Source organism: Apus apus, chromosome 12, assembly GCF_020740795.1.
Source record: "Apus apus isolate bApuApu2 chromosome 12, bApuApu2.pri.cur, whole genome shotgun sequence".
Taxonomy (NCBI): domain Eukaryota; kingdom Metazoa; phylum Chordata; class Aves; order Apodiformes; family Apodidae; genus Apus; species Apus apus.
The window spans coordinates 628114-643311 of NC_067293.1; the positions used below are offsets into that span (position 1 = coordinate 628114).

General features: G+C 59.1%; 1 protein-coding gene across 3 annotated transcripts; it reads left to right on the forward strand.

Moving 5' to 3' along the window:
* Nucleotides 1-433: 433 nt before the first annotated feature.
* Nucleotides 434-12533, forward strand: SPRY3 (sprouty RTK signaling antagonist 3). Of its 3 annotated transcripts, none has more exons than XM_051630509.1 (2): nt 434-659; nt 5949-12533. In XM_051630509.1, exon 2 carries the CDS (start codon nt 5996-5998, stop codon nt 6914-6916), a length of 921 nt encoding a protein of 306 aa, XP_051486469.1. In that variant the 5' UTR covers nt 434-659; nt 5949-5995; the 3' UTR covers nt 6917-12533. The 3 variants fall into 3 exon arrangements, with proteins under 3 accessions (XP_051486469.1, XP_051486468.1, XP_051486470.1); XM_051630508.1 differs by having other exon boundaries at nt 515-1066; XM_051630510.1 differs by lacking the exon at nt 434-659 and adding an exon at nt 2515-2591.
* Nucleotides 12534-15198: the final 2665 nt, after the last annotated feature.

Here is a 15198-nt window from a genome sequence, read left to right on the forward strand (position 1 = left end):
GACCCCTGGACCCTATGCACTCCCCGGGCCTTTGGACAGGATCCCAAGGGCATTCGAGGGGTTAAAAGGTGGCGGATTCGGACTGGGAGGAGGAGGGAAGCCAGTCCAAAAGTGCAGCTGAGAGGAGCTGGGCTGGGTTGCAGGTAGCGGCAGAGGCAGGTTCGGCCGGGGCGCAGCGGGACCTGTCGCCGTTAAACCCTCCGTTCAGGGCAGCCGCAGATCCTGGAGCAGGGAGAGATTGTCCTCAATCGAAAAGAGTCTCCCACCTTCCTCTGCCGCGGCCCTGACCGTGGCTGTGCACTGTCAGGGAATCACATCCCTCTTTCCACAGCCCCAAACACCCTCCGCAAACCTGCGGGAGGTTTGTCCCAGCCCCTTCCTCTGGGAGCGGCTGGGAACTTTTCTGCTGTGCGAACGCAGTCGGGTTCCCAGCCCTCCTCTTCGGAGATGCTGCGGTCAATAACTCCCCAGGAGGCTGCTGCTATTCTCCTTCCACTTCCCACCCTCCCACTTCCCTCGCTCTCTCGGCATTCATGCCTTTTTGGCCCTCCCTCGGCAGCGGGCGAGGAATAAAGCGGCGCTGGCGGAGCGGGGGGCGAGGCTGGGCTGAGGGAGCCGTGAGCCGGCGGAGGGGACGCCTGGAGCACCGGCAGCGCCAGGTGGGAGTGAGATTTGGGCTGGGAGAAAGGGAAGACGTGACACGTGCTTTGCGGAGGCAGGTGCTCCCAGGCAGCTGGGCAGCTGCCGGGAATCCGACAACTCCGTTCCTTTCTGCGCCTTTAAAGCCGGGAGCTGAGAGCCACGGGGAGAAGAGAAGGGGCTGGTGCAGAGGGATGCAGCGTGAAGGCTCCGAGGCTGGGGGATGCTGAGAGGGACTCGTTCCTCGCCGAGGAAATCCTCCTGGATGAGCATCTCTGGTGGGATCCTGTGGAGGTGGAGGAACGCTCAGCCTAGAGATACCTAAAAATGATCCTGGAAAGTCTCAGATGGGGGGAGCAGGGTCCTTCGGCCCTGCTGGGGAGGACTCCGGTGCTTCTGCTGGCATCAGCTGGGAGGGATCACTGAGGTCAGTGGGATCATCCTGGCCGATGCCCATCTGCGGGGGGCAACAACCTGCAGAGCAGGTTTTCTCACCCTTACTCGGGCTCCTTCCCTCCCCTTCCTGTCCACCCAGCCCACTAGCACCCATCCGGACCCCGTGTCACCCGTCGGCGGTGAACACCAACGTGTGGCCCAGCCACCCGCCCCGGGGAGCAGGGTCCTGTGCTGACACGGTCTGCGTGTGGTGGCTGAGGGCTTGATGGCTTCAGCTTCACTCCTTGGATACAGGTTCTCAGCCCTCCCTGACCTGGTGATGTGGCTTTGCTCATCCGGCAGATGCTGCCAGGAAGCTTGGGTGACCAACCTGGAAGGGTAAAGAGGGATGAAGTGAGGGTAGGAGCTCTGGTGGGATCTGTAGCCAATGTCCAGTGTCTTCAAGGGGAGTCTTTGGGGCTGTCAGACCAGGTCCAATTTATTTATAAATAGGGCGGAGGGGTGTCATCTGGATACTCAATGCTCCTGAGCAGCACAGGGAGGGAGCGCACAGCGACTGGGGAAATGTCTGGGACAGAAGGTTCAGGTCCTGTTTGGATCTCGAGTCCAAGGTTTTTAATTCTGGGAGAATGGGATGTGTGTGGATCTCAGTATGAACAAGTCCCTTTCCAGCCTCTCTGCCATGAGCTGCTGTGACAGGAGCTAATCCAGGTCTTAGTTTAAGACTTTTTGTTAGTATCAGGGCTGGAGGGTGTCTGGGCTCCCCTTGGTGCCTCCTGGGATGCCTGGCAAGAGGCGAACGGAGGGGGGAGGAGGTGACAGTGCCCATGTCACGACGCTTTGGAGATGGAGCGAATTGCCCGAGGCGACAGAGCCAAACCCGTCGACACAGCCTGCCCGGGGCGTGGGACCGGAGCGACCCCGTCCTGGGCTGCGATGATCCCCGGGGTGGGATTTTCTCGGGGTGGGATGATCCCCGTGAGGCTGATGCGGCCAGCGCAGCCCCCACGGTTGTCCCCGGGGGGTGGGGGGACCCTGGGCTGGGGGGCAGGTGGGTTGTCCCGGTGGGCGCAGGGGGAAGCGCAGCCCGAGGCAGACGGGGCTGCTGAAGCGGTGCCGGTGCCCCCGGCATCATCAGGGGAGCGGATGCGGGGCTCTGCGGGGACCGCTAATGGGCCGATGCCATTTCAGCGGGATGACGCCACTTCGGTAAAGCGTTAAGAGCTGCGGCTCCGGGAAGAAGAACGGCAGAGAGGGAGAGGGAGAGATGCTCCCGGGCAGCGCTAAATCCCTCCCTCTCTCCCACCCTCTTCGCTGCCCCCATTCACAGGGAGCGCCGGGGACCCGCCCGCCTTCCCCGCAGCCCCCCCCGGCTCCCCCCGCCGCCGGCCCGCCCCGGCCCCGCTCCCCCTCCCTGGGGCGCGGAGCACGGCCCGGCTGCGGGGCCGGGCGGGTGGGCGCTGCCCCCCGTCCCTGCCCGCCGCCCCCCGCCCCTAAGCTCTGCCCGGTGCCCCCGGGGCTGGCCTCGGCGGGCGGATGGACCGGAGGAGGCGGCGGTGAGTCCCGGAGAGGGACACGGCGGTGGGGGGGCTGGGGGCGGATGGACCCCGATGTGTGCGGGAGGGGGCAGACACGCGTGGGCTGTACGTGCCGGGGGAAGACGGGGGTCCGGGGCATGCGTGGGGTGTTTGCCGAAGGGATGGGGGTCCTGAGCACACGTGTGCAGTGCGGATGGGGGTTCTGGACACACGTGGGCTGTGCATAATAGGGGGGTGGGGGTCCTGGGCACGCGTGGGCTGTTTGGTGAGGGGGCAACGGTCCTGGATGTGCACGGGCTAAGGTTTCTGGGCGTGCATGTGCAGTGGGGATGGAGGTCCTGGCCACGCAAGGGGGTACGTGGTGGGGCTGGGTGTGGGTCTGAGTCACGAGTGGGCTGCGTGCACGGTGGGGCTGGGGGGGGTCCTGGACATGAACGGGTGGTGCTGGGGGGTCCTGGAAACGCGGGGGCTCTGTGCACGGTGGGGCGGGGGGCTGTGGGCCCGATCCGGATCCCAGCCAACCTGGGCTGTGTTGCAGGGAGGGTCCGGGGGAGCTGGCACACATGGCGGGGCTGGGCACGGGGGCTGCAGCCCGGCTGCGGGCCAGGCGTGGGCTGCCTGCAGAGCAGGGCTGGGGGATCAGCCTCCCACCACCCCCTGCTCCACCCGGGACTGGGTGTGGGGGTCCCTCCGGAGGCAAAAACCCCTTTACTCCCACCTGGGCACCCTGTGCAGCTCGTCCCCGGCTTGCAGCCACCTCCAGCCTGTAAATCATTTGCTTTTACGATCCCTTCTCTGGCCCATTATCACACGAACTTTATATGTTTGGGGCTGCTGGGGGCTATAAAGCTCTCCCGGTTTCCGGGGCTGGCATGTCTGCCTTGCGGGCAGGGGGTGAGGAGGAGGAGGCTGGGGACACGCTGTCCCTGTCCCCCTCGGATGGGCAGGTAGGCAGGGAGGGGTGCAGCAGTGCCGTGGGGATGACTGGACCATTGTGGGCTGGGATACGGACTGGTTGCAGCCCTGGGATCGGGCTGGAGCAGAGAGGGCTGGGAGTGAGTGGGGGGCACTGGGTTCCCCCTGAGGAGGGGTGACAGGAGTGGGGTCCCAGCTCTGGTCATTCAGTCCCTCTTCTCCTCATCCTGCTGGATCAGAGGACCCACAGATCCTCTGGTGCACATCCCCTTGAGTCCAAGAAGGACCATTACTGGGGGTAGAGGGTCCATGGCCCAACCTCCCCAGCTTGGGGGTTGTAGGTCCAGGAGCCTTTGGGCCCTGGTTCAGTGCTGGGGTCCTTCCCAGACCTGTCTTGCCTGGGATGCTCTGTCCCAGCCCTGGACCCAGATCCTGTGTGTCTGGGTTGGCAGCTCACTGTGTGGCCGCATTGCCAGCTCCCCTGGCTCTGCCTCCTCACTGTGTCCCCTGCTCATCTCCTGCCTGAGGTCAGCTCAGGGGTCTCCTTGTGTCTCCCAGACTGTGGGCCTCTCAGAGGGTTGGTTGTAGCAGCGCTGGGTCTGCCCTTTGGCTGCTCCTCATATCCCATTCCCTCTGCCTCAGTCACCTGTGGGTCACATCATCTTCCAAGCCCCCCCAGGGGAACCTCACAGGGGTCTCGCTGTCTGAGTCCTGATGCCCAGGCACTGCCCAATCCCAGCACACACGTCTGAGGGGATGGACATCAAGGTATCTGCAGCTCCTCCCCGGGTGTAACCCAGCATCATTTGCTGAACAATCCCACCCCAGGATGGGCTTGGATTGATGAGGGACATGTGGAGCTGCTGAGGATGCTCTTAGCTGCCCTTGGTGTGGTCCCAGCTGCAGACTGAAATGGGTCATATCTCCTTAGGGGTCCGGGGCTTCAGGTGACCAGTCTGTGCTTTAGTAACACCCTCCAGGTGAGGAGCCCAGGGGCAGCAGGTAACAGCTCACAGGAGGGTGATTTGCCTTCATGGCCCATTCTGATCCGGGCAGCGTGCTCAGGAAACCTTCCCTGGGTCAGCTGTGCCCTCCTGATTCACCTTCATCTTTCTGTCAAGCAACCCGGCGCCCAAATCGATGGTGGGTGTCCTGGGAGAATGGCTGTCTGCATCTCCCAGGACGGGGTGAGCATCTGGCTGGAGATGGCCTGGAGGGGGAGGCCGGGGGGCTCCGTGTGCAGGAAAAACCCAAATCTAAGCAGATCAATTGCCTTTCCTTTCCGGGGAGGGGGATGGGAGAGACCAGATCTCGCCTGAACAGTCAAAGTAAGTTGCCTTTGCTTTTCTCTGCTCTCCAAGGTCAGCCTAGCTAATGAAAATCAATCTTCCCTCTCTCTGCTGCATGAGCAGATTCTACCTGTGGCCCCTCACCTACTTGAAAGCCTCGGCCACCGCCTGCCATGCAGGGACCTTCCTATTGACACAGAGTCTTCCTGCGGGCCTGGGCATGGTGACAATGTCTGTGTCACTGAGGGATCACTCCTTGGATCTGCCAGAGGAGGAAGGCTTTGTCCTGGAGAAGCTGGCTGTGCGCGGGAAGCACGTCTCCGATATTGCGATCAGGGCTGGGAAGTGCTGGGCAAGCTGGTGGCTGGGGTGTGACATGCAATGAATGGCTCCCATCCTCTGCGTGCTCCTGGGCAGCTCCGTTCCGCAGGCAGAAGTGGGAAGTTTCTCCATCCCTCCCAAAGGATCAAGCCCTGGCCCCGTTGCAGACCCACTCCTGTCCCCTCTCCTTGCCCAGCTCCAGCCTGGGATGTTTCACAGAATCACAGACTGGTTTGGGTTGGGAGGGACCTTAGAGACCATCCAGTCCAGCCCCCTGCATGGGCAGGGACACCTCCCACCAGACCAGGTTGCTCCAAGCCCCACCCAAGCTGGAAGCACTTCTGGGAGCACTTCACCCAGCTGCCAGTGGCAAAGTCTGGCAGCCCAGGGTTTGGTGCTGGTGCCATGAGGTCAAACCTGCTGGGATGGGGGGGTTCGGGACACAGGGGTCCCCTCCCACCCCATCCCACAGCCCTTGAACAGTCCTGACCTTCCCTCTGGATAAAGCAGGTGCTGCTGCCAAGTGCTGCCAACTCGGGAAGTGCTGCTTCCCGGAAACAGCAGCAGACAGCCTCAGTGTGCACCAGTGCTGGCAAGGGGTGGGAAATCCTCTGGAAGGACTGGGAAAGCTCAAAAGCATGGGGAGATGCTGTGTCCACCTGTTTTGAGGGACAGATCTTTGCTTTTTGGATGTGTCCAGCCTAAATCTCCACAGACACACTGAGTCTGGATGTTGGAAACAACTTCCTTAGGAGTTCTCTAGCCAGCATTCGCTTTCTGGTTTGTACGGATGGATCCATTCTAGAAGGTAACATGGATGTTTTCTCTGTCTCCCTGCCCCATCCTTTAGGATTTTTAGATGTGCCCTGATGCTGCAGGGTCTCCTTGCTCCTGGAAATGCAGCTCTCTTCCAGCGTGGCTGAGCTCAGTTGTGACGAGACGATGGACCCACCCGCTGAGGACTTCCAGCAGGTCCTGTCCATTGACCAAATCCGCTCCATCCGTGCCAGCAACAACTACGTGGAGAGACCGGCTGCCTGCTTCCAGCAAGCCCGCTCCAACCCCTCCCTGTCCCAGCCGCCGCACAAGCAGGAGTGGCCCCAGGACCGCCTGGCGTCTTCCACCTTCCAGGACCTGCACCGCAGCCACAGCCAGCAGCACCAGATGCCACCTCTGCAGCAGCACATGAGCCACTCCAGCACGGCCAGCTCCGTCTCCCAGAGCACCACCGCCTCCGAGCAGCGGCTCCTCAGCAGCCTCACCCCTTCCCACTCCGGCCATTCCCTCATCCGGACGCAGCCCCGGGCCGGCGAGCTGAAAGGGGAGGAATCTCCGCTGAAGGGGGCGGGGGAGAAGCCCCCTCTCCACCCCGGCCACCTCCTGGTGTGCGAGGAGTGTGGGCGCTGCAAGTGCCCCCGTTGCACGGCCGCCCGCAGCCTGCCCTCCTGCTGGCTCTGCAACCAGCGCTGCCTCTGCTCCCCCGAGAGCCTCCTCGACTACGGGACTTGCCTCTGCTGCGTCAAGGGCCTCTTCTACCACTGCTCCACCGACGACGAGGACACCTGCGCCGACGACCCCTGCTCCTGCGGGCCGGGCTCCTGCTGCGCCCGCTGGGCTGCCATGAGCCTCCTCTCCCTCCTCATGCCCTGCCTCTGCTGCTACTTTCCTACCCTGGGGTGCCTCAAACTTTGCCAGCGGGGTTATGACGGCCTCAGACGCCCCGGCTGCCGCTGCCAGAGCCACACCAACACGGTCTGCAGGAAGATCTCCTCCTCCAGCGGCACGCCGTTCCCCAAGACGCTGGATAAGCCGGTATGACCCCCCGGGGAGGAGAAGCAGGCTTTACTCCTCCTCCTCCTGCTCCACTCCGTCCTCCTCCTTCGGCTCCCCCTGCCCTGCCACGCTCCCCGCTACCCACCATCAACTCCCGGGAAGGAGATGGGTGAACTGGGGGTCCCCCAGCCCCTGGGAACACGGAGGCAGCACCAAGCCGGTGGGACACGGTGGGTTTGCAACGCGCAGGTGAGGGACCAGGAGAGCTGCAGGTGGCCTCCCTGGCCTTGCCCCCCAGGAAGTGTGACCCAGGGGGTCCTCGGGACTTCTCAGGGGGTTTGAGGAGCTGCTGCTGCCCCGTCGTGTGGTCCTTCCCAATGGAGGGGAAGAGGCAGGTCAACACATCCCCTGTGCGAGAGTCTTCCAAGAGCCAGACTTCCCTCTATCTGCCTCCAGCACTTTTCGTGGTGGCCTCTCTCCTCTCATGCAGGTCTGCTTTCCCCAAGGGGCTGGGGTGCCATGGGGTCCCACTGGTGGCAGTGGCTTCCCTCTGGGCTTGGAAGCTGCTGGAGAGAAGCAAGCGAGCTGCTGAAGGAGGTGGCATCGTATTTTTCTGTCTCAAAGAGGAAGGGAAGGTGTGGGAAGCTTTAGAAACCTTCTGGCAGGGGAAGGAGCTATCGGAGGCAGCCCAGCCCACACGCTTCTGCCCGACTGCAGCGAGGGAAAGGTCCCCTCTGGGATTTGGCTGAGAACAAGAAGCTGGTTTGAAATTGCCATTCATGTCTGTAAGCCTTGAAGGGCTGCCTCCAGAGCAGAACCCCGGCAGGGTGGGAGCTGCAGTCGGCTCCATCCCACCACCCAGCAGATGCCACCAGCTCTGTGCTCCAGCCCTGCTCTGGTCCCTTCCACCAGCACTGAATTCACTTTAAAAAAGGCCCCGAAGCCAGCAGCCAGCAGCAGCCACTGGCCCTGCTCTCCCTGCCAGCCCTGGGGGCTCCTGCAGTCTCTGCCTTGGGCTGGGGGGAACAGAGAGCAGAAAAAGGTGTCAAAAGAGGGGACCCCAACCTTCCCTCCTTGCAGAAGCTTTCTTTGAGTCCTCACTTGGCTTTCCTTGACCAGCCATGTCACCCCACCACCAGTGTCACCCCTCTGAGGCTATTCTGCTTGCGACAACCTGGAGGTGGGTCTGAGCCAAGTCCTGGGCTGGGCCATCTGCAGAGCAGTAGGAAACCTGAATCGGGGTCAGGGCTTCACGGGTTACCTGCTGGGACAATAATTAACCCAACCCATGGCTGTGGTTGGAGGGGACCTCCTCCAGGTCCTGAGCTCAGCCCCGTCTCTGCTTCCAAGTACGTGGAGTTGTGACCCCGCTGCCTGGTCGCTCCGGGCAGCTTGGAGCTGGGATGATGTCCTGGTCCTTGGTCTCCTCTGAGGTGTGTGAGTGCAGAGGGAAGCGAATGGTTCCCCTGGAGATATATATGCAACGTGTCCTTTGGCTTCCTCCAAGACCCGGGGCTCATCCCTCACCTTCCCTCAGCCACCCCCTCACGCAGAGTTCTGTGGATCTATTTTTGTATATATAAATATAACGCTAGGCTGGCTAGGTCTATTACTAATAATATTCATGATACTGCTGTGAACGGTGCCAGATGTGAGGTTTGGCTTCCGGGTACACTTGCACATGCTGGGAGATGAGTTCCTGGTCTGTTTATTGCTAATCCCAGACCTTTTGTTCCTAGGGAGTCAGGAGAGGGGGAAAGGAGGGTTCCCAGGTTGTGCTCTTTGCAGGAAGAGGGTTTTGTTCCGTGCTGGCTGGGGCTGAGGCAGGCGGCAGACCCTGGTGGTGGGATTCCTCTTCCCCTCCATTTGCTGTCTAAAAATCGTGGCTGATCCAGGCTCCCTGTGCTGCAGAGCAGAGGTTCCAGGGCGTGATTCATCCCTCTTGAAAGCCTTATTCATTCAGTGATGCTGGCAGCGCCCGCCCCGACCCACGTGGGGCCCGGCCCTCGAGCTCCTGCTTCCCTGTGCAAGGGGAGATGAATCCCATCCCTGGGGAGAAGGTTGTGCCTGGGCTGTGTTATGGACGTGACCAAAATCCTCGCTCTGATTTCACCAGGAGCCTGAGAGGGGATGTTGGAAGATCCTGCCTCTGGCCAAAGATGGAGACCGCACTTCCACACGCTGGGGGGAATTCCGGATGGTGCTCCAGGTCACGGGGGGGGGCTTCCCCTGGCACTGGGAAGGGAGACACCCATGCCAGTGTAGTTTGCACGTCTTCTGAGGCCAGCCTTGGACTCTGGAAACCGTTTGGGTTTTGAGGCAATGACCTTCCCAGAGGGTGCCCCGTGGGTGCGTGTACCCCTGTCAGATCACCCCGTGTCTCTGGGGCAGCAGTTCTAAAATATATTGCAAACCTATTTATCCATATGCCAATAACTGCTTGGCTGCCTCCTTCCAAGCAGTGTCTGGTCAGAGGCTTCCACCAAGAGACACCTTTCCTCTGGAACACTCGGTTCACTGTCCTGTTGGTGCTGATTAAACTCCTTCCTAAAAAAATGCAACACTTTTTTAGGGAACAAAAAAAGGTCTTTTTTTTCACTGAGGATGTGAGGAACTTGAATGTGAAATAGTTCATTGAAACTTTTTTAAAGAAAACTAATGAACAGAGTTTTCCAACTTGCTCTACTTTGATTTTTTTTTTAATTTTTTTTTTTTTCTCCTCCTTTTTAAATGGATCCTACATGTAAATTTAGTTACCACCTCTGTATCTCGCCAATTCATTGCTTCCTCTCCTGATGGTGGAATGACTCAACATGTGAAGCTTCATCATTTTCACGGCCTCCAAAGTCGTGCAAGCACGGGGGGGGTGACCTCCCCCAGGTGCTGGAGCTGATGGATGAGAAGATGGCTGTCCACCCAGCTGCTCCCCAGAGCCAGCCTGGCTGGGCAGCAGCAGCATGAGGAGCAGCCCTGCACTTTCCTGCAGCACGTTTCCCTTCAGGAGCTGGTGGGAGGCCAGGACACCTGCCAGTACCTTCTACCTAATGGGATTTTTCTGGGTCAGCACAGAAGTCCCGTTTCTCCCAGGGCGTGGAGCCATAGCCCGGGGGCAGGGCTGAGGAGTCCAGCCAGGTCTCTTGAATGTCTCATCTCCAGGAAATGAGAAGCCTGGGAGATGTATGTGATGAAATCGGGACATGTCAAAGGGAATGGGAGAGGAGGAGAACCCCTGGTGGGCACTGGGGGTGTGAGAGCAGCACAGGGCTCGGGCTGAGGGCAAAGCACAGAGCCAGGGCCTGGCCTTGCAGCCCCATGGGCTTGAGAAGTCTGGAGCTGCTGGCCCCTGCCCTGCTCCCAGGGGCAGGTGGCTTGGCTTCACGTGGGGTTACTGCTTCTCACTCCAGCTGGGGGGGCCTTGGCAAGCTCCCATCCTTGCTCCCATTCCTGGCTCCCATTCCTCACTCCCCCTCCTCTCTCCCATTCCTTGCTCCCACTCCTCACACCCACTCCTTGCTCCCACTCCTTGCTCCGGTTCCTCGCTCCCACTCCTTGCTCTCAGCAGAAAGGACAGGTTGGGATTTGCCCTCCAAGGAGGCCAACTCTGCTTCCCTGGAAGCTGTGGGGACCCACTGATCATGTTTTCCCCCCGATCTGTTCCTAAAATCTCCAGACAGATCCATCCTGCTCCCTCCCAGCTCCACTGCCAGGCAGTCTGGTTTCCCTGCAGAGACGACTCCAGCTTTGGCTGGGGCTGTGAGCCCCTCTCCTGCCCCACCTCGTCATGAGTCAGATCACATCGGCTCCAGATGATTCTCTGCAGCTACTTGCCCTGGCAGTTTGGGTTTCTCCACATCCTAATGTGTCTTTTTTGGTTTTATTTTGGGAGAATCACATGCCAAGTCCTCTGTTTCCCCTGGGATTTGACAAGGATGGAGCCACTTCCTGAGGGAGCGTTTCTCGGTGGTGTGTGTCTCTGCTGGTCGTGGGCTCCTCTGCCAGGAAACCTGCAGAGCTGCCGGGCAGATTTAGGTGGGGAAAGAGAGACTCAGGTGCCAAAGGAGCAGGAGACAGGAGCTACTGAGCAGGACCTGAGCTCCCCCTGCTCTGCTCCCCATCCAGGAGCTCCTCGTCCCACCCAGACCTCCACAGCTCCATCCCTACAAGAGTTCCTGCTGGTGCTTGCTTTCTCTAAAGCTTCCCTTGGTCCCATTCCCCTCCATCCCTGCTGTACACATCCCATCAGCCCCAGCAGTGGTGAGGAAGGGGCACTGGGGATGGAGGTGGGACTGAGATGGGACTCCATCCCATCCCATCATCCCCAGACCTCCTGGTGGAAGGGCAGAAGTGGTCCTTGGGCTGCTCTTCACTCATCCCTGAGAAACCTGCCAGCCAAGTACCTCAAAGAATAGGGGGCAGCTCTTAAGGACTCTACTCTCAGATTCCCATAACATTCCCCAGCGTTGGCTCTTCCCCCTTCCCATGTGTGAACCCAAAGGCTGTTGGGGAAGTCTCATCCACAAAAGCTGCCAAGGCACAGAAGAATCTGAGTGGCTGCTGTGGTGCAGTAGAGAGAGGGGTGCATGGGGGGAGGTTGGCACAGTGGGGCTGCTCCCAGCACCTGCTTTGGTGGTTTGCTCTCTGCCTCTGCCTCTTGGCTGTTTTGAGGGCTTCAGGTGTTGGAAGTTCTAACTTTTTGGGATCAGCACGTGAAGAAAGTCAGGAAGGGATGCATCCCCACCCCAAAGCCCATTCTTGGTCTTTGGTAGGAGCCAGTTCAGGCTCAGCTCCTTCAAAGAGCCTGTGGAGCCCAGGCCTGTGGGGTGCCTGCAGCAGCTGGAGGCTGCTCCAGGTGGGCCAGACTGGAGCTGTGGTCCCTTTGGGCTCAACCTGCTTTGGGGGAGTTCTCCGGGATCTTTGGGGTTGCTGGCAAACTCTCCCAGAGCGCCTCTGGGAGGTTGCACAGGTGGGATCTGCTGTCCTGTTTGGGGTGGTGGTGGAGAAGATTCCCCTGGGGGCATGAGCCAGGAGGGTAGGATGGTCACCTTGCAGGGGGACACTGGATGGACGGGCAGAGATCACAGCCCTTGCCCTGCTGCTGCTGATTCCACCTTCCCCTCCCATTCCAGCTGCCCACCCTTTCCCAGCCGTTCCTTCTGTGTCCAGGCAGTGGCTCTGCCTCCTCCTGCCTCTCCAGGTGTCCTCAGCACAAAGTTCTCCTTGGCAGACCCAACCCCCTTGGCTTCCAAGGAGACTCTCATACCAAGAACCGAAGCCTCTAATTCTCCTCGGCCTGGTACCAAGGTCTGTACAGTGTATAGAGACCCCTCCCCAGCTGCCTTTCTTGGGTTCCTTTCCAGAAGGTTTAATAGACGTTTATAACCTGATGGCTGTTTTTTGACAATACCCTTGTACCTTTTAAGGGGAAAAAAAGCCCCACAACCCCCCCCCAACAAAGTATTTATTTGAAAAGTTTATTTTAAAGATAAGGAAAAAGAAAAATAACCTATTTATTTTAACGCACCCTCCTCTGTTTGGTTTTCTTCTCTCGCAAAGCTAATAACTGTTACTGAACCACTGCTGAGATGAAAGAAGTGATTCCATGGGTGGCTCCACAAGCCCACTTAGAGCAACTTATTCAATAAAAATATATATTAATTTTGAACCTAGCCTCGTTTGTTTCGGTTTTGTGGTGGCCAGGGCACAGCTCAGGCTCAGCCTCCTGCTCGCCCTGGCCGTGGGTGCTGGGTGGCCGGGCTCGTGCTGCCGCGGAGGGGCTGTTGGGGGGATCAGCTTTAAGTCCCGGAGGTCTCTGCTGGTAGCCCTCTCCTGGAGCTTAAGAAGGGCAGGCTCCTGTAGCAAAGGGCAGAAGCAAGTAGGGAGGGCCTGAGGTAAGAAAGCCCTGAGATCTGGGGCAGTTTTGTCGCTCCACAGAGATCCCAGCACATTCCCAAAGCCTCTTCTGCTGCTGGCAGAGACAGGGTGAGGCCAGAGGGCAATGGAGGAGCTGCAGATGGGCATGGCTGTCCCCACCAGCTGCAGAAGGCTGATGTTTAACCCCGAAAGGGTGAAGCTGAAGATCAGGTGCCTCTGATCTCTCTGTGCATGTCCCAGGATGGTGTCTCATGCCCTTCTGCATGTACAGAGACCAGCAACAACTTCTTGGTTTGAGGGTGTCTTCAGTTCACCTAAAGCCCTTCTCTCACAAGGGTGGTGGATCTTTATTCAAGTGCTTCTAGAGCATGAAGTCCTTTCACACAGATGTGGCAGAGGATGAACCCCATGGTTCATGGCACCTCCCTTGTTCCCATTTGTTGGTTCCAGCTTCCAGCCCTAGACTCCGGCTGAACCTGTTCCCTCTGTCTGCATGAGTCCTTCCATAGGGTGGTTGTGCTGGTCCAGGCCTGTGCTCAAGAGCCCTCTCAGCAGTTGTGCTTGGTCAAAACTTGGTTCTCAGGTGTCTCAGCACAGAGCACAGGACCCCAGGGGAACTGGTGGTGGCACCAGGTCCTAGTCACATAGCCGGTCCCCCCGGGTGCCTGGGTATCTCCTGCAGAATAAGAAGCCACTTTTTCTTCCAGAGGTTGCTCAGAGCTGGCATAGCCTGTACCACACTGTCCTAGGACTGGTATGGTCAAAGCAAGCTCAGCTCCACAAAACCCTCCCTTGGAGGCAGAGAAGGTTTTCCAGAAGTGAATTTCCACCCTTTTGGTGTTGAAGTCTTCCCTTGCCTTCCGAGGGAACAAAGTTCAAATCCCTCTGAGGATGTCCAGGTGTGATCCAACCCTCTGCCTGTGCTGGATGCCACTGGGAGGGTCCCTCAGCAGGCTGAGAAGGGTGCCTGGCTGCTCCAGGAGAGCAGGGGTAGGTGTTAGCAGTTGAGAGGTTGGCTGTCTAGACAGTGGAAAGAAACAGGCCCTCTTAAGGACTCATTCATCTCTTCCTAAGATGGCTAAATAGGGCAGATGAGTCATGCCCTGGAAGTGCCTATTTCTCTTTGCTGACTACAAAGGGGAAGGAGCTCTCCACAGCCCTCCACGCCAGAGACATCTGCAGGGAGGGAGCTGAACCTGGCTGCTTCAGCAGGTCAGCAGGGGACTTCAGCCTGCCCTGAGGATCCAAAGTGCTGCGTCCTCAGTGACTTCATCAGTGACGGTGATGAGGAGACGAAGGAATAATCAAATGCCAGTTGGTTTTTACCTCACGCTGGGGGTGATATGTGTGTAGGAACCTGGGCATACAGGGTTGGGTGGGACCATGTAGAAGGTCAAATCTAGTTCCCTGTTGTCACCATAGGTTTGTAAGAACCATGGAGCAGGAATTCAGGCTTCTCCACAAATACAAACACCTCTTTGCTTGGCCATAGTCATCCTCCACGTAGGGCTGAGGGCAGCTTACTGCTCTGCAGACCTCTGACCACTGCTCTGGACTGAAGAAGCTGGTGCTGCTCTGGGCTGAGCAGACAGGAGAGCACAGTCTGAAGTTCCTCCTGCTCTGCTTTGCCTGACACTGTTCAGAGCTGCTCAGTGGTGTTTGGGAAATGGGGCCCTGGAGGTTGAGACCAGTGGTGTGAGGGCAGCTGGGAGCCCCTGCAATAGCCCAAACAAGACCTGACACCTGCAAAGGGTTCACCCACGGAAAGAGTTCACCCGTGCTGTGGCTGCAGCCCTGGGGATGCTCCCCACAGGCAAGGGGGTCTCTGTGAGCCCAAGGGTGACAGCGTGTCATGATCCTTTTGCAAGATGGGCAATTTGCTTAGGAGCACCTGGAAACACCTGTGGTTTCTGCAGCTGCCCCGATGACCCAGCCCCACACTCTGGCCCTGCAAAATGTCACGAGATTGGCTCAGAAATCAAGATGCAGCTCACAGCAGATTCTTGTTTTTCCGCTGCTGCTTTTGGAGGCTGACTGAGTCATGCTCACAAGCCTCTTCTGCCAGACAGCAGGGCTAGCAGCTCTGCTGAAACCATGAAATGAGCACGGAGGGAGGTTCTGGTGGGAGCCCAGGAGAGGGGGGTTCAAGCAGTGCCCTGGACAGGGCATCCTGGGGAGCAGGGGACACCCCGGCACAGCTCCGAGAGCACAGAACACTGCCCTGTGCAGGAGGGATCCTGGACGAGGGGTGATGCACAACACAGGAGGGATGGGAGGTCCCTTTTCCAGGTACAGTCCAGTCCCTGATAACCTCCTTCTTCTGGACACCTCAGCACCTTCTCGAGGCCTTGTCCTTGGCAGCTGCTGAGTGCACCAAGGTGCAGGGCTGCTGGTCCTCCTGGGGTTACAGCTGCATCCCCAAGGCATGACCAGAGAATTGTTTTGGTTGGAAAAGA